The 19,536-nt window shown below is 41.1% G+C and overlaps 1 protein-coding gene across 2 annotated transcripts in view; it reads left to right on the top strand.

Moving 5' to 3' along the window:
- The window catches only part of OCLN (occludin), a 34,205-nt gene extending 15,309 nt beyond the window's left edge, over positions 1 to 18,896 (top strand). For both annotated transcript variants that reach the window (XM_082191961.1, XM_082191962.1), the window contains exons 5-9: positions 4,050 to 4,189; positions 11,636 to 11,830; positions 13,863 to 14,034; positions 15,709 to 15,750; positions 17,147 to 18,896. In XM_082191961.1, coding sequence (XP_082048087.1) covers positions 4,050 to 4,189; positions 11,636 to 11,830; positions 13,863 to 14,034; positions 15,709 to 15,750; positions 17,147 to 17,248 — 651 coding nt within the window. In that variant the 3' untranslated portion in view covers positions 17,249 to 18,896. The remainder of the gene's footprint in view (positions 1 to 4,049; positions 4,190 to 11,635; positions 11,831 to 13,862; positions 14,035 to 15,708; positions 15,751 to 17,146) is intronic.
- The last annotated feature ends 640 nt before the right edge of the window (positions 18,897 to 19,536 follow it).

Below are 19,536 nucleotides of genomic sequence, written 5' to 3'. Positions count from 1 at the left end.
GCCATTGTTTTGGCTTTGTTATTGTGTATGCCTTAAAAAACAACAACAGCATTAATCACCTTGAACACGGTGTGTCCAAGATGTAGAGAGAAAGAATAAGAAATTCAGCATAAATTGAAATGGGTATGAGCTGTCCTCCAGCGCTGTTTGTGTTTTGGAAAGATGAAATTATTTCATCTGGAATGTTGCACTTCCCTCTTAAGTAGCTGCTTCTGTGCTCTGGAAAACATAGCTGACAAAGCTCTGTGGCTGTGAAGAGATGTAGGCTTTCAGCAACTCTGTATGAAGTTTTAAACCTCTGGAGAACTTGGAACCAAAAGCTTTTTGTCATATTCTACATAGAGCAAACTGTGGAAGAATGCCATTTTTTTGGGGGGGGGATACTTTCCCCCTTAAACACTCTAACAAATATCCATGTAAAGTTTGAAAAACCAGTCAAACTGCTCTTTCCCTCCCTCCTTCCTCTGCCCAAAAGAGATCGTGAGGTGAAGACACATAGCACTCCATATCTAATACTGAATATCAGATGGAATTTGAGAAGAAAGTAGTTCCTTTGTGAAAGTAGTTACACCCAGCCTCTTGGATGGGGTTGTTGTTGGTATCCCTCTGTCTCAAGAGACAATGGATTGCACCTCTAGGGGTGAAGGCAAACTGCTGTGTTAGTAGCATGGAAGTGACCTTCCTGAGGTGCAAGCCTGGGTAGTGTGTATGGAGGTCTTGGGCTGCCCAGATGACAAGACCCCCCTCTCTTGACCTCGCTGATGTGGTCCAAAGGAGCAACAACAACAACAAATTTTATTATTTGTACTTCACCCATCTGACTGGGTTGCCATAGCCACTCTGGGCAGATTCCAGCAAATATAAAAGCTTAATAACATCAGACTTATGCTTCCCTATGCATTTGGCACCAGCTTGGCTGCAGGGGTCACTGGAAAGAGGTGTACAAGGCGCCACCTTAGGGACTCCACTCCGGATTTCTGTAAGGTTTACTCCTTTGCCTTTTCTTCTCCCAAGGCAGTGGAGGGTTTGACTGTATACTCACAGAACAAATGTCTATGCACACCATTTTACAAAATGCTGAGATTAGAACCATGGTGCTTTCTAGTGTGGTATCCAGATACAGTGGTGCCTCGCAAGACGAAAAGAATCCGTTCCGCGAGTCTCTTCGTCTTGCGGTTTTTCCGTCCTGCGAAGCAAGCCGCTTAGCGGATTAGCGCTATTAGCGGCTTAGCGGATCAGCTGATAAGCGGTTTAGCGGATCAACTGTTAAGCAGCTTAGCGGCTTAGGATCAGCTGATAAGCGGCTTAGCGGCTTGGGGAACAGGAAAAAAACCCCGCAGGAACTCGCAAGACATTTTCGTCTTGCGAAGCAAGCCCATAGGAAATTCGTTTTGCGAAGCACCTCCAAAACGGAAAACCCTTTCGTCTAGCGGGTTTTCCGTCTTGCGAGGCATTTGTCTTGCGGGGCACCACTGTACTGGCAGGGAATATTTTGCCCCATTGGTTAAACTGCAAATCATTGCAGTCCCATGCAGCTTTGAAGCCAGTATGAATTTGATAAAACCCTGTAACTCAGGGGTGGAAAATATCAGCCTGTGTATCAGCCAGATGTAGCCCCAGGATCCTCCTCATTTGCATCATAAGCATCCCCTTCTTGCTGCACCCCTGCCCTCCAGCTATCAGGCTTCAAAAAAAATCCTTCATTTATATACAATTGTCCCCTGGGGTGGCAATTGTAAACCTTTCCTTCCCCAGCCAGGACCCCCTGTGCTGCAATTAGGCTTGAAAGACTTCCAAACAACAGAAGCCTAATTGTGATGTAGGAGAGGGGCTTTCTTTCTCTCCCTCCCCCCTCCCCCGCCCTCCAGGCAGAGCTTGTGAGGAGAGTTAACCCTTCATTTCCCACCTGTGATCCCAGAAAATCCCTGCTTGCAGGTAGGCGTGAAATAAGGTTTCCTTTCCATGCTAATTGTTGTTAGCAGTTTGGGGTTTGTTACTTTAAAAGCTTTTAAAAACACTCTTTTAAAAAAGCATGTGTGAGCAGGGGGTGGGGTAGCCACACCCCACTTTTGGCATGCAGCCCTCCTCCCCCCAGTTAGACAACAGGAAATGCAGCTTTTGAGCTGAAGAAGGCTCCTCGCCAATACTTGGCCATCAATCTCTTGTGGTCAGAGCTGCTCCAATTCATGCAGAGAAATTTCTGCCTAGCGGGTGTTTTATGCCTTAAAAGAGAAGTACGTGTGTTCTGTGTCTCTTGATATGAGTGGTGCACTCCATATGTAACTTCTGCCCCACCTCAGAATGGCACGACTGGAATTATTTAGCAAGATGTCACAGCTGCCCCCACCCCCACTGTTTTTACATGGTGCCATATAGTTAGAATTGTTTTTACAAATTCTGCCACCTTGGGCTGAACATTCCTGAGACTGGGTTCATGCATCAGCCTGGAAACTGACCTGGATCACTCTGGATTGATATCCTGGGTCTTGCCTTCAGCCAGCATGCCTGGGGGTCGGAGCCGCCTCATGGGAAGCTCTTTGAACTGAGAAGTTGGCTGATAAGAGAGCCAGTCACTCAAGGGAGAGGCACTTGGATTCTGCTCTGAGCAGCCTGCTTTGGGTGAGGTCAGTGAGGGTGTAGAGAGCTGAGCCTTTTCTGTGGAATGCATTCCCCAGAGTGGGCTGCCTGGCTCCCTTGGTGATAGCTTGTTGCTGACAGGTGAAATTGTGGCTCTCGTTGAAACCTTTTTCTACTGGCTGATTTGGTTTGTGTGTTTAAGCTTGCTTAAGCTTTTAATTAGCCAGTTATGTTTTGATGTCTTGAGTTATTCCTGGACTGCTGTGTTTGTTTGTTTTTCATTTTCGTGCGATAGTTGTTTATATTGATTTTTTTTAAATGAACCTTAATGTTACCATGTGCGCATTTCATCACCTGCTGCTGTTCTACAGCAGAGAAGGTGACTAAATGCCTGTATTTTCCTAATGAGTCAAGAAAGGGGATTCCCCAGTGGGAAGTTCTCGGGTGTTCTTGCTGTGGGATACTGGGAATTCTCAGGCTCCATCAACAGGCATGTAAAAGTCGCTGCAATAGGTCCAATTCAAGTAAACAGTTGTGGTAGCAGGAACCGGTACGAGTCCTGCTAGAACAATGGGTCTCCCCCCCCCACCGTCTCCTACCCCTGGGCACCCGGGCGCCCCCCAAACAGCTCTGGGAGAACCTCAGAACAGTACACAAGGGGCAGGGAATAGCATTTGTTCTAGTAAGCAGAAATGCATGTGCTGACGAGCAGACACAATAGTGAGATGTTGAATTCAAGTTCAGCATTTGTTCCAGTTGTAGTGCCGTGTGTGAGGGGCTCTTGAGAATGACTTCTAGAAAGGTGTCTCATCTCGGATCTCTTCAACTGTGGGTCAGACTAAGAAGACATGATCACTGTGTACCCCATTCTGCAAGTCTCACTTGCACATTGCTGTATGCACCAAAGAAGGGACAGGAATGGGCATTACCTGTTTGGTTTCCCCACCCCAGCAACCCCCCAAACCCCTGTTCAGGAAGCTGTCACCTGCACATGCATAATGGCTGTTTAACTGTGGTTTAAGTTAGTAAATTGGATGGAAGCTGGTATGAGGCATTAAACAGCAGTATTTCTCAAACCCTTACAGGATAGATATTCATAGTGGCTAATGTCATGCATACACAGTTTCAAACACCAGCAACGGGAGCGCACTGGAGCCAGAGTGAATCTGTATAAAGCCTTATTCTCAACATGCACATTTGAGGCAGGCTTCGTTTGGTGCGAAATTTTGGCATTTGAAAAACTTCATAATTCTCCCTTGAGTGTAGTTGCTTATTATAACCTCTTTGGGCCAAGAGAGCTGGCAAGCAACCTGTTCTACTGTGGAGTCTAATCCTTTCTTTAAATACACATTTTGCGCCATTTTAGAATCTGAAATGCAGCCAATTAAAAGCCGAGGGAAGTATTCTGCTCTGGGATGATGGTATCCTGTTCAGTGTTACGTGTTTATCTTAACACATGTATGTCTTTCCAGGTGAAGAACATAAATCCGGAGCCAGCAATACCTACCCCTGTAGCTGACTATACAGATCGAGTTGCCAGTTCTGTGGGTTACTCTGTTTCTGATGTTCCTGTACAACAGATCTATAATGACAATAGCTACAGAGCTACTCCGTAAGTATAAATGTTCCTGTTTTTTTTCCCTAATTGAATGGACACAATGCAAAAGAAAGACCACACAGGATCAATAGTAAGCAATTCAAAGCAGGTTGTGATATCATTTTCTCCTCCTCCCCTTTCGGAACATTAATCAGTTACTAAGATTCCTGTTGACAAAACTGTAACACTGACCTGCAGTTGAAAGGGGTGGGGTGCAGTAACAGCGGCAGATTTAGGGGAGTGCGACTAGTTCACCTGCAATGGGTGCTGAATTTTGGCATTACACAGGGTCCCACTGAAATTTGAAAGCCCAAATTCTGACACTGGCGGTGATCCCAGGATCTGAATTACACCTTTGTTTGGATCATGGGTTAGTTTAGGTGAACAGCTGGCAGATAGGTGTAGCTAGGTTGAGGATGGGGTGAAGGGTTAATTCTCCAGAAGGAGGGGATAAAGAAATGTATCACTGCTGCTCTGTTGTCTTTAAATGTAATGGTTTTATGGTTATTGTATGTGTTAGGTGATTCTTTTAAGCTTTTCTTATGTGAAGTGCTCCAGACTAGAGGGGATAGGAAAACTTCAATAAATAAATAACTCTTGGATCTGACCTGTCCAGAGAGTTAAGAGACTAGGGTGTATGGAAAAAAAGAAAAAAGCATACTGTTGATCTTCATCTCGTAGCTACTTTGTCATATACAGGATTTATTTGTTACAGTGTTCATCTGGGATGTGCATAGCTTTGTTTTTTCTTTTCAATATTCTGAGGTAAAAGCAAGGCTGATGCCTGAGTGGGTATACTTTTCAAGGTATGCAGACCTAACAATAAAAGTGCAAATATTTTATAAAATGTAGAATGTCCACATTCACACTTACACAACCTGAGAGAAGAAACACAGGCCCTGTGCTTTTAAGAGCGTAGTTTCATGGTTACACTGTTGTTTACTTTTCATGTGTGTCCTCCACTGTTTAATAAGTATTTGGATAAGGATAACCAATCCACATTTTGATAACCTAGGAAGTAAACATACACTTACACTCCTCTGGAAGTACCGTATTTTTCGCTCTATGAGACGCACCAGACCACAAGACGCACCTAGTTTTTGGAGGAGGAAAACAAGGGAAAAAATATTCTGAATCCCAGAAGCCAGAACAGCAAGAGGGATCGCTGTGCAGTGAAAGCAGCAATCCCTCTTGCTGTTCTGGCTTCTGGAATAGCTGTGCAGCCTGCATTCGCTCCATAAAACGCACACACATTTCCCCTTACTTTTTAGGAGGGAAAAAGTGAGTCTTATAGAGCAAAAAATACGGTAAGTCTCGCTGAGTTCTGTGGGACTTGTTGTCAGATAAGGGCATAGGATTACAGACTTAGTCCCTTGGGTGTATTGTTCTTTCACTGTTGCACCCTGCATTTCACAGCATTTTGTAAGGGAATTTATGATGAAAACAATAACATAAAGCCAACACCTAGAAACATTAAAGCAGCACTAAGAATCCTAACTCTAGGGATTTTTAAAGAATGAGCAGTACTATCCTATCTTCCTTCATGCATCTAGTAAATACTGAACAGCCTTTTTTTAAGTTCTTGGGTGTGTAGAAATTTTTTTAAAGCTTTTAATCAAGAGCCAATATCAACTTAGGGGTGTGTTGGGAGAACGTTAAGCATAGTGATTTGAAAGAATCATGTTATCCTCTGGGCTTGAAGAGGTTGCTTGAAGAGATTGCTCTTCTTGTAATATTCTCTGGCTCCATTGTTTAGAAAACTGACTATACCGAGTATAGATAGAAGTGAGAACCAAAGGAACGTAAACAGGGGGAAGCTCCCTAACTCATTTAATGAGTTAGTGGAAAATTTAGATCTAATTGACATCTGGAGGCATCGGAACCCCACAACAAAACAGTTCACTCATTACTCAGAGCCACACCAGAGCTGGGGTAGGATTGACCAGATATGGGTGACCAGGGCTATGGTATGGAGAGTTAAGAGATGTGAGATATTACCCAGGACCCTGTCGGATCACTGCCCCTTGACTTTGGAAATTAAAAACGAATTGAAAGGGCAGCTCAGGTGGAGGATGAACGAATATTTATTTGAAAATGAGGAAGTACTGGATATGGCAAAAAAAACTTTGAGAGATTATTTGGAGACGAATCTAAATAGAGATACCCAAATAGAGCTGGTTTGGGATGCTGGTAAGGCCGTCCTAAGGGGCTTTCTAATACAACAAAATAGCTATAGAAAGAAGTTAAGGGAGAAAAAGAAGGATGATATTTTAGCACAATTGAGAGACTATGAAAGAAGACTTGCTTTAGATCCGACGGACGAAATAACCAATCAAACGGTGAGGGTGCTGCGGTCCCAATACTCAGCTATTTTGAATCTAGAGGTAGAACAGAAAATTAAATTTACGAGACAGAAATATTTTGAGTCGGCAAATAAAATGGGGAAGTTACTTGCTTGGCAGCTTAGGAAAAGAAGGAAACAAAATGTGATTAATAAACTTATAATAGATGAAAGGGTAATAGAAGATCCAGAGGATATTGAAAACAGGTTTGTTGCCTTCTCTGAAAAGCTGTATGAAAAAGGAGAAGAGAGCAGTGTAGAAATAGAGAACTATCTAAATCGAGAAGAAAGGAAATTCATTACGGAAGAGGACTGTATATATCTAAATAATGCGGTGTCTGTAAAAGAGGTCCGGGACGCTATTAATAAAATGAAGAACGGGAAGTCCCCCGGTCCGGATGGCCTACCGGCAAAATATTATAAAAAAATGATAGATCTATTAGTGCCGGTACTAACGGAGGTAATTAATAATACTCTCCGAGAAGGGAGGATTCCTAGCTCCTGGAAGGAGGCGTATATTACATTAGTCCCTAAGACCGAAAGCGAAAAGACAGATTTAAAAAATTATAGGCCAATCTCATTATTAAATTGCGACTATAAGATCTTCGCAGACATTATGGCAAGCAGACTCAAAAAATTACTAAATAGATATATACATAGAGACCAAGTGGGATTCTTACCGGGTAGACAATTGAGAGACAACGTCCGGCATGTATTAGATATTATGGAGTTTTTAGAGGCAAGACCAGATGTCCCAGCAGCCCTTATCTTTGTCGATGCAGAAAAAGCTTTTGACTGTGTGTCTTGGGAATTCCTGCTACAAAAACTCGACAAGGTGGGTATAAGAGGCCCCTATCTGAAGGGTATCAGGGCAATCTATAAAGAGCAGCAGGCCAGGTTGATTGTTAATAATAATTTGACTAAGTATTTTCCGATTATGAAAGGTACAAGGCAGGGCTGCCCTTTGTCACCCTTATTGTTTATTTTGGTGTTAGAAACAGTCGTAAATAAAATAAGAACGACCCCGAGCATTAAGGGTATAAGAATTGGAGAGAAAGAGTACAAATTAAAAGCCTACGCAGATGACCTAGTCTTTTTCCTCGAGAACCCATCTGAAACCACCAGTAAGGCGATAGAACTTTTGGAAGAGTATGGCAAATTATCCGGATTCAAGCTAAATAGGGGGAAAACTAAAATACTAACAAAGAACCTTACTGCACAAGAAAGAACACAGTTAGAACAACAGGTGAATATTAAAGTAGTAAATAAGGTGAAATATCTGGGAATTTGGTTGTCCCCAAAGAATATTAATTTGGTTGAGGATAATTACAATAAATTATGGAAGGAAATTAAGAAAGATATGAACATCTGGCGTAGATTGAATCTATCTTGGACCGGGAGGATGGAATCGATTAAGATGTGTATCCTCCCGAGATTGCTATTCCTGTTCCAGAACTTGCCAGTCATAAAAGGCACCACCTGCTTTAAAAATTGGCAAAAGACCCTGACCAAATACATTTGGCAAGAGAAGAAACCCAGGGTGAAACTTAAATATTTGATGGATGCTAGGGAAAGAGGGGGTTTTGGCGTACCGAACCTAAGGCTCTATTATGAGGCGGCATGCCTACTATGGATAAAGGACTGGGCCTCCCTGAAAGATACTGATCTATTAGACCTGGAAGGGTTTGATTTAAGATTTGGGTGGCATGCCTACCTTTGGCAGGGAAAGGACAAGGTCCATAGAGGATTTACTAACCATATAATTAGGGGATCACTCATAGAAGTTTGGAACAGGAAGAAAAATGTGATTGAACAAAATACTCCCTGGTGGCTTTCACCCGTGGATATCATTAAAATAAAGAAATTAAATATGACCGGTAAAAGATGGACTTATGAGGATCTATTAATTAAAACAGAAGAAGGGTGGAAATTAAGAACACAGGATGAATTGAAAGAGAAGATTAAGGATTGGTTCCACCTTCACCAAGTTAGTGCAATATGGAGGGAACATAAGAGAATAGGTATGGGAGAAAATAAATCAAGATACCAAACCGAGATTATGGAGAGTAATAGCAAATTACTGTCTAAGATGTATAGGCAATTGCTGGAAAGTGAAAATAAAGAAGTGTTAATTAAAGAAGTAATGATTAAATGGAACAAAGATCTAGGATATGAGATAGGATATGACAAATGGCAAATATTATGGAAAAAAGGGATGAGATTTACCGTATGTGCTGACTTACGTGAGAATATGTATAAGATGATGTACCGCTGGTATCTGACCCCAGCAAGACTAGGGAGAATGTATAGAACAGCAGATAATACCTGCTGGAGATGTAAAGATAAGGTGGGGACTTTCCTCCATATCTGGTGGACCTGTGAGGAAGTGAAGGGTTTCTGGGGTCAAGTTTATGAGGAGTTAAAGAAAATTTTGAAGTATAACTTTCCCAAGAAGCCTGAAGCGTTCCTCCTAGGGATGATAGGAGAAGAGATAAAAAAGACAGATCAGACTTTCTTCCAATACGCCACCACCGCTGCGAGAATTCTAATAGCAAAGAATTGGAAATCTCCAGAAATACCTACAATGAGAGAATGGCAGGAGAAAGTATATCAATACCTGGAATTGGCGAGACTTACACAATATATTAGGCGAGATAAACCGATAAAAAAGATAGAAGAATGGTCTAAATTCATAAGCTACCTTGAGATTAATTTGAGAATTAATAACTTAACAGTAGATGATGCTTAACTCCTTCGACATATAAAGATAAATGAAAATAACTGCAGATGATAAATGTAGAATATTTAATCCAAAGCTGAGGTTAATGGAAGTCAACTGTATGTAAGGGAATGATTGAAAGTGGTTTACTTTGTGATGTTTGGTTTTTTTTTTTTTTCTTTTTTCTTTTTCTTTCTCTACTTTTTTTTTTTTTTTTTGTTATTCCTCTTTTTTAGAAGCATGTGTTTTAATGTGTTATTTGTATTGTATTTTTTTCTACGATACAATCACTTTTGTATGAGAAAGTATACCTGATTGCAATAAAGTTTTTCAATAAAAAAAAAGGACCTGAAAAAAAAAAAAAAAAAAAGAAGAAAACTGACTTTCCTTCTATTATTGACTTCCATTGCCCACTTGCTCATCAAGCGTTCCTTACATCAGGTAGTATGCCCTCCAGATGTTTTGGACTAGAACTCCCATCAACCATAGCAAGCATGGCCAATGGCCAGGAATTAATGGGAAGTGCAGTCTATAACATCTGGAGTGCATCATATCGGCTGCCACTGCCTTAGGTGATGTATTGGTGGTTTATCATTATTTTGCCCCCATGTATCACATTTTAATTGGGTTCAAGAGGAACTGGTGATCAGAAAGTATGTCGTTCATCCAGCTTGCCTTTGTACCTTCAGAACTATGTTTTGTCTGGAAGATAGCCATAGTTGAACTTGTTAGTTATTCTGTTTATGAATGAACATAATGGAATAAGGACAGTCTTTGCATACATATTACATGAAATAGCGCTGTAATGAATGGTTGTCAAAGGTTGATGGCCATGTTATGAGAGGCGCAGCAACACCATCCTGCTTGCAAATTTAGCTCACAAGTGACGATTTCATAATATTCTCAGTCTCTATATTGAATGAAATAAAAACACTGCATTCATTGGGCGGGGGCAGGCAGGGCGGCTTGTCACATTAGTGGCATTCAGAAGTTTCACAACCACGTCTTAACCTAGAATGTGTAAGTCCCTCGGTCATCTGGGGTCTAATTGCAGAAAATAAATTGACCAGGGGGTGGGGCTAATATTTTTATCGCCATGCATTGGAAAGTGTTCTACCAGCCCAATCAAGTTTCTTTGTAGCTTAGAGTTGGGCAGGGATCACCCTTGAGCAGATGGAAGAAGATGTGTTCCCCACCATCTTCAAGCTATAAAGGAAGGCTATGTTGCTAAAACACTCATCATGGCATGGCAGGCAAACCAGCTAGAGAAGAAGGTTTGGGGCAGCTGTTTGACTGGTGCTCAAGCCACCTCAACTAGTCCCTGCTAAAACAAACTCCTGTTCTCTTATCCCAGTTCCCCCAAAACAGAGCTGTAAATTGTGCCTGACCTCCCATGGAGGCGCAGCATAAGGTCAATTACTACAGCTGCAACTCTATGCCTGTTAACCTAGGAGTAAGACCCAGTGAATGTAACGAGACTGACTTTCAAATAAATATACCCAGGATTGCATTGAAAGCAAAAAGCAGGGTCCTAGAAACCACACAATTTTGGCTGTCAGGGCCAGCCAAGATGTGCCAGACCCAAGATGTGCCACTCTTGTTTTGTCACTTAAAGACTAAGTTAAATGTAAACCGCTTTCAATAATGGCTGAACACAAGTCTCAGGGTGGTTTACATAATGAAAAATAAGTTTTGTTATGAATATTGGTCTGACCCTCCCTAAAACTGCCCCCAGCTATGGCTATAGCAGGGAGGGGCAGAACCATATTCACAGTAAAATTTAATTTTAATTATGTGAGCCAGGTTGAGAGGGGTTTTCAATATCAAAAAAGACATGACAAAACACAGATGATGATGAGGGAAACTAAGGCAGGATGTATATCTGGTTGTTTCACTTGCACATACTGAGGTTTGCTTACAGAAGGATCTGAGGACTGTTGTGTGTGTGCCAAAGGAAACAATAATTAATATCATTTTGTCTTGGATTCTTGAAGTCAACTGTTTTCTGTAAATGACAGGGAGATTAAATGTGCCCAACATTTTATTTCATTAAGTTCAATGCGCAGGTCCCTTTTGTTCCTATTTTAATCATTAGCTTACTAAAGCTGAACAGTAACTCTGAGCCCTTAGAATTACAGGGGTTACTCTGATTAACATTTTTAGAGAAGGGTACCAGCTTATACTACAGAGCAGAAAGTATCTGGCATGACTTCACTGACTTTGTTACCTGCTGCATTGGTCCACCTGACTTCGTATAACAGCTCTTAGACAATAACGTCATTTTGTGTGATGAAGAAAATAATCTTAACATTGGGAAGCCTAGCATTAACAACCAGCAGTCTTTATTTTGTCTCTCTTAATATCTGCTCAGTGGAAATGAATTGTTCTTGTTTTGTAACAGGATACCTGAAGTGAATTTAACAAAGAGCCCAATGCCACCTCAGTATGCGAACACTAGCAGTTACAATGGGTCAGCTAAGGAGCCAGCACAAAAAGGAAGAGCAGGAAGAGCAAAGAGAACCTACACGGACAACTATGATGCAGATTACACCACTGGAGGAGAGTCTTGTGATGAACTGGAGGAGGACTGGGACAGGTATGGACAATTCCATAAAACCTGGGCATTGGTACCATGTTAATGGCAGCCTGGTTGTAGAGCATCAGTACAGAGAACCCCACTTATTCTAACACAAGTTGATGCAGGTTACCATGAGGCTTTAACAGGTTGTGTATGTTATGAATGACACTGGGATACAGCCCCTTACCAACACACTCTCTCTCTAGGTTTCCACTAGCATAAATGGAAACTGGATATGAAATTCAGAAGTTGATGTCACCTACTTGTTAGTGAAAAGCTAGTATTTCGGCAGGGAAAATAGAAGTGCAATGCCTTTCCTACTACTGATGGAAGCATCACTGTGTTTGAATACAAGTATTTTACATGAATGTGATGGATTGAAAAATTAGTTGCTGTTGCTTCTGTGTGTTACCTACCTATTAAGGTGTCAATCTTGTATGTTAGGGCAGAGCAGGGAAATGAAGGGAGGTGCAGGCAGATGTCATATTTTGGAACACTATTAGCCTCTGAAAATTGTCTGCTGAAACTGACTCATCCTGAGCTGCTGCTTGTATGCATACTTGGAAGGTCTCTGTTTTTAGAATCTGGTCACAAGAATGTAAGATTTCAGAAATGGCTCTTCCTGTGTTTCAGTGATATGATTCAGTTGGTTAAAAGTTCTTGGATCACTGCTTAAATAGGTAAAAACTGACAAGCAATTAAATAAATATACCTCACTCTAATCAGATAGTAACACAGTTTGTGAAATTCTTGATTTGTCCCTTAAGAGACCTTTTTGTAAGTAAAACTTATAGTAACCAATTTTCAAAATAAGAGATACAAATGAAATGCACTCCAGCTACCCTTTATGTAACCTGAGTTAGAAACTCAAGTGTGTTATGCGTAACTATGGCAACTCATACGGTGAGCCAAGATAATGAAGTATGAAGGAAAGCTTGCATTGCTTGTTAAGTAAACAGTGACCTTTCCATGCATGTGCCCAATCAACGTGCAAAAACATATTATGCGGAATGCGTGTGTGTGTGTGTGTGTGTGTGTGAGAGAGAGAGAGAGAGAGAGAGAGAGATAACCATATGTACATGGAAGAAGAAGAAGAAGAAGAGTTTGGATTTGATATCCCGCCTTTCACTCCCCTTCAGGAGTCTCAAAGCGGCTAACATTCTCCTTTCCCTTCCTCCCCCACAACAAACACTCTGTGAGGTGAGTGGGGCTGAGAGACTTCACAGAAGTGTGACTGGCCCAAGGTCACCCAGCAGCTGCATGTGGAGGAGCGGAGACACGAACCCGGTTACCCAGATTACGTGACTACCGCTCTTAACCACTACACCACACATGGAACCCCAAATAGTGGTAATAATTTCTAGAAACTGAAGTCTTGCTGAAGGAAAGTTGCAAATGGTCTACCATCATGACTTTATATGGGATTGTTACTCAGTATAAAAACTTTAACAAAATGCATACCATAAGCACGTTGGTACATTGCCTGTCTGGTTCTTTCATTTCATGACTGCAAAAAATAGGAACTGTTCAGTGAAATACCTGTGTAGTCCATTTGATCAAATCAGGTTATATAGCATGTCAATGTTCATTTCAAAAATATGCTGTGATATTGTTTGTTAAATTACATTTTTAACACAAGTGTTGCAATATTCTGCAGAAACCATTGACATGAAGTAACTTTCTGGGATTGAGAATTCTCCTTGGGAAAACAAACATGATAGTTGTATTTTTCAATTTATTGACATGTTTCTTTTGCACAGGCTAATGTTTAGTGCAGTGAAAACTTTACTCTTTAAAGGTGTGGAAATGTACTTCTTTTTTATGGCGTTGGTTCATCTTTGTACAAGGCTCCTATAGGCATTTGCCAGTTCTAGTAAAAAATGCGGATCTAAATTCTACATTTTCATGCTTTGACCAAAGCACAAAACTGAAATATTAATTTGCATCATAGGTATCCTTTCCCTATAAACAAATGCTAAATCAGCAAGTCTCTCTGCAACTGCCCACTCCATTTCTTCAAACAATGCCATTTAAATCACTCTTCATCCAGGGAATATCCACCTGTATCATCCGATCAACAAAGGCAAGCATACAAGCGAGATTTCGATGCAGGTCTACAAGAATACAAGCGGTTGCAAGCAGAGCTTGACGAAATCAGCAGAGAAATTTCTCGTCTTGATAAAGAATTGGATGACTACCCTGAAGACAGTGAAGAATATAGGGTAATTTCATTCATTGAAATATATTGCGATATGAATGTTGCTCTTTAGTGGTACATACACCTTTTGCCGCTTGAGAGAATTTTGGACATTAGAATTATGTCTGCATCTGCACATGTGCTGTAATATGCACTAAATTTGCTTGCATCCCATCTCCCAGAACTACAGTCTAGCTAATGCTGTGCAGGGTGGGATAGTCCTCCAGATGTTGTCAGATTCCTACTCCCATCAACCCCACCCAGCATGGATGATGGGCATTGCATTGGATATTTCTCATGCAGAAGGACCCGTGTTCTATCCTTGGCATCTCCACTTAAAACATTCTTAAGCAATAGGTCAAGGAAAGAGCTCTGCCTTGAAGAGTCACTGAAAACAGCAAAAGATTGGTGAAGTGACTCAGTGGTGTTTTGGTGAAGGCAAATTTGTATTTTTTATGGCTCTTCTTTGTTTTTTTGAAATGTGGCTTTAGATGTTGAACGCAATATTAGTAGCCAATGGGCAACTATTATTAGTCCCATATGCTTTCCCCTAAAAAAATCACAAGCTATTAAAGTCTGTGATACTGTAATTAAAAAGGAACCAGGAAAGAAACTCCTAATAATCAATGCAGTGTTTGTTGAAACCAACTCTAACCTTAGGCTTCCCTTAGGCTAGGTAGCTGGAAGCAGTTTTTCCTTTCTGAAGAAAAAATGTTGCTCTTTGACCTGAAAAGACAGATAGCAGTCCTTAATACTAACACTGACTGGGACTCAAATGCCTGTAGCTTTAGAGGAAGTAACATGCTTGATAAAGGAGCTTTCTAACCTACTTCATCCAACAAGAATCCCAAGTGTTGTGGGGAGTTAGCAACGTGGAAAGTATTTAATGTTGGTGACCTCTGAGGAAGACTTTTGGGGCTGACTGCACAATGTTTGCTGCTTCCTTTTTCTTTCTGAAGGATCTGAGTCAGCTTTTGAGTGAATACACTGATGAAATAATGGGATAGTTTTCTCTGTCTCCTTTCCTGCTGCTTGTTGCTCAATCCCTCTTCTAGCCTCTTTAGCACTGCTTAAAGATAGAGACTCTGGCCCTTGTCAGTGGTCAGTCAGTCTAGACTCCTACAGTGGCTTCCTGGAAACCACTCCTTATTTAGGCTGAGTTAAACCATTACTCCATCCATCCCAATGTTGTCATCTTTGATTGGTGGTGGCTTATGGGGGTTATAGGAGTCGAGGAAGCTGCATTAAAGAGAGTCGGACCTTTTGTCTATTTATCTGAATATTGCCATTCCTGGGCTTCAGAAACGAGTCTTTGCAAGCTTTACTTGGAGAAGTTGGGGATTGAACCTGGGACATTCTGCATGCAAAGCAGGGTTATCACTGAACCATACCTCTCCTTCCCCACTCCCAAATAGTGTGTGATCTCCAGTCCATATTTGTGAAGGATCGGGGTAGATGGGAATTCCTCAAACAGATGCCTATGCTTGCAGGCTTTGAGAAAAGAATGGTGGCCAAGATGGGCCCTTGGCCTGATCCAGCCAGGCTCTCCTTACATTCCTGCAGCTGTTCTTGTCACCAATAAAGATATTGGTTTAATAGTTAAATATTTATACATGCGTCATAACGAAGCCTGCCTCCATTCTGCTTTTGATTTTTGCTAATGTTTGTGATACCTAATTTGAGTTATTTTTACTTGTAGTCTGCTGCTGAAGAATACAACCGACTGAAGGATATAAAGGCAGTAAGTAGTTTACTTAAGTAATCTCCGCGTAAACCAAGATATCTCCTGTTGCAGCAGGCTGTGTAACCCACTTTGAAAGAAGTACAGCTGGATTGTCAATTTTTGCAGACTTTGAGTGGCTCCTTCCTGAAACCTGTTGCAATTGTTTTTGTCTTCTAAAAAGCTTGTGGTGTTTATTCAAAAACACTAGTAGTATCCCAAAGTTGTTAATTTTTGTTCTTCACCAGTTTGGACCTAACTCATTGAACACATGTGCAACATGATGGGGCTAGAAGTGTCCCAGATGTGTTGCAGTAATCCTTGGCCACGGAACATGTAGACTTCAATTGTGACTTAGTACTTGTTGAACAAGTTGCCAAGTTAACATAGCCTGGATGACTCTGGCCCAGGTGATTTATATCTAGGAGAGTGTGCAGTTGGCACACCAGCCTCAGCTGGTGAAAGGGTTTCTGTGCCACCAGTACCACTTTAGCCGCCAGTGGACAAGTTGGATCTACGGATTCTGTCACTGAATCTACAGGTGAGGGGGCCAGGCAGCCTCTACTGGGCAAGATGAAACCAAGTTTTCCTCTGAACACTGGAGCTATGGAAGAGAGAGGATGAATCACACCCCAGAGTTTGGCAGAAGGCTAAGATCTGTTTTGGCTTTATACTGTCCAGGTACAAGCTCATAGCCATAGCAATCCTCTGCCTCCCAGCTCCAGCTCTTAAGAATTTGGCTTTGACCTGATGGGTATTCCAAAATTCAGACCACTTTTCAGGTTGCAGAGGCAGAGCAAGGGAAGGCTGAGGTTGGGCTTGCATCTGTCCCTGTCAAATACAGAGCCAAAGTATGTTCAGTCTCTAGCTTTTTGGAGTGTTTCCCTCCCTGCACCAATATTGGACAGAATCTAATGTTGGGTGTGTTCACCATATGAATTCTTACTGTTAAAGTGGCAGCCTGTTTTTCAAACTGTTGTCTTTGAACTGTTCTGTCTCTTTTAAAACAGAAGCACAGCTATTGGCCTGCCATACATGTTCCTTCTGGTTTTTCTTCTTCTTTTAAACAAATTTTCATTGGTTTTTAAACAAATACAATAACCATTAAACTCTTATCTAATAGTAAATCTAAGGGTGCTTGTTTTATGCATTGTCTTTAGACATTTACACATTCAAAATTCAAACTTACGTGTTCCTTCAGTTTCAAACAGAAGCACATGAGGTCATATCCCTTGGTGATTATTCTGCAAATTCATTGTTTTAAGGACTTCATAAACTATTGAGAGTTTCAGAATAGGCTCATTTGTGTCTTCTGATAGTGATCACTTTGAATGAATATGACAGTATATTATTCTAGCGTTTTTAAGATGAAATCTGATTTACTTCATTTATTAATAGTTTTCATTCTGTGTTTTAGTCAGCAGACTATAAGAACCGCAAAGCCCACTGCAAGGCACTAAAGAGCAAACTGTCGCACATCAAGAGGATGGTCAGTGATTATGACAGACGAAAGTCATAACAAGAAGAAAGAAAGACAGCCTTGTTGCTTAAATATGTTAATTTTCATAAAGGTGGGACATGATTGTGTTGGACCACAGATAATGACAGGGCAATATTTTCACCAATACAATACTTGTGCCATGTTTACTATGAAGTATGAAATTGAGCACTCAGTATATGAGACCTCTTATTGTTTCACTGAGTCAAGGAATTTCACCACTCATCACATCAGGTTCATCCGTTTTAACATGTAGTGGGCATCTTCCTGTCCTTTGTCTGCGATGACTCATCCTCCATTCACCTCTGTATGTCGCATCTTATTTTTAAAAGCAGTTGAGAAATGTCCCCCCCCCAAAAAAAAAAATTGTGCCCCCCCAATAATCCAGTCCTCCCTTTCTTAAAGATTTATTGCCACATTGTATCCTTCTAAATGCCATTCATAGTGTGGTCTGGGTGCTTCTTCCAAAAGGTACGTTTCTTCATTATTTTGTTTTCGAAACATAGCAACCAATTTTCCTTGTAAATGTCAAAATATTAAGAATTGTATTTTTTAGGTGCAGCCCAGTGTTGATCATTCTGTATGGTATCATCAATGTCAATGTGAAACTAAATGTAAATATATCTATTATTTTTTAAAATAACCATTTGTATTGTAGGGAATGTTTTCATTGTACAAATGTAGCTTTGAGTAGCAATGTTTTGACTCTTAATATCTTCTGTGGGTTGACTTTTGAGTTGTATCTGAGTATGTAAAAAAGGATCGACTATAGCTAGCCTGGTTCTTCCAAGTTGCCAAAGTCTGGACCACTCTGCAGTGAAACAGTTTTGCCATAGCCAAAGAAGAATGGAAACCAAAGTAGAAACTGATCATTTTATAAACATGTGGGTGCTCCTTTTTGAATGTTATGTTTAACAAAAGCACCGTCCCTTAGGAATACCCAGTGAAAATCCAAATGAATTGTATACTTACTGAGATCCAGTGCTCTCTTAGGTCAGTTCTTAGCACACTCCATGTCTGCCGGAGCACAAATGCAATAGCCTTCAGTTCTCCAAGATTTGTATTGCCCCCTTTTCCCAAAGCGAAACATCATCTGAAGTAGCAAACAAGCCATTGTTAACATTAACTGCACCTTATCAGTTTAGATAACATGACAAGCTGCGACTAAGTCTCCCAGCTCCACCTCACACTTGTGCTGGTGACTGGCGAGGGGGGGCATTTGAGACGAAGACTTTGCTGCATACGTTCTCATTATGCTAAACTATGGTTTAGCTTGACATCTGAACCAGGAAACTGGTTCCATGAGATTAAGCTACTAATCTATATTGGCATATCAAGGCTAAAGTTTAACACTTAGTTGTTTTCTTTTTGAGGCATATTTCTCACATTATTTTGATATATTCATGCTAGGGTAATCACTTTTTTAGTCAAACCAAAATACAACAAAAAAGTGTGTATGCTTCCTGTTTTGTGACACTTTTGACATAATAACGGATAATACAATTTTTTGCATTTTTCTTGTGGGCAGACTTATTTACTTATTTCTTTGCTACAGTTACTGTAGCTCAGTTTTAAACACGGCAGACTCACACCCCGCGTGCATTTAACTTGTGTGAACACAGCTTTATGTGCCCTGCAGCTGGTCAACTGACATCACACAAATTAAATGCACACAAGGCAGAGAGCTGTTAGACTCTCAGATTTGCTTACTGGGCTTTGGAAGACTGTCACAAGGGTTCTGGAGTTTGTGAGACCCCAGAGCTTGCTAAGCAAGGCTTAAAAGCTCTCTGCCTCACATGGGGGACAAGGCCCACTCGGCACACCAGCTTCAGAAGAAGGGGAGGGGTGATCATGCCAGGATTGGTTCAGGGATTGTTCTGACTATATGCTAAATTGGCTTTATAAATGTAACCCCTGAGCAACTTGTGAGTCTACTGTAGTTGCATTGTGAATAACAGCACAATATTATCCATGTTTGCTAGTGGAATATAGATGCTGTCTAATCTTCATGCATTCCATGATAATTAAAAATGGCAGTTCTTTGTTCAGAAAAGGCCACAGTTGTAGTCAGCCATTCTGCAGCTCTGGCTTGCACTGCTTTTGGGGAAAGTATATTTGCCTGAAAGCACCCCCTATACATCCAAGACTCTAGATCAGGAATAGGCAAACTCGGCCCTCCAGATGTTTTGGGACTACAACTCCCATCATCCCTAGCTAACAGGACTAGTGGTCATGGAGGATGGGAGTTGAAGTCCCAAAACGTCTGGAGGGCCGAGTTTGCCTGTGCCTGCTCTAGATAACAGACAATG

This window comes from Podarcis vaucheri (assembly GCF_965113315.1).
Source record: "Podarcis vaucheri genome assembly, chromosome: 11".
Lineage (NCBI taxonomy): Eukaryota > Metazoa > Chordata > Lepidosauria > Squamata > Lacertidae > Podarcis > Podarcis vaucheri.
This window is presented reverse-complemented; position numbering and strand designations above follow the sequence as displayed.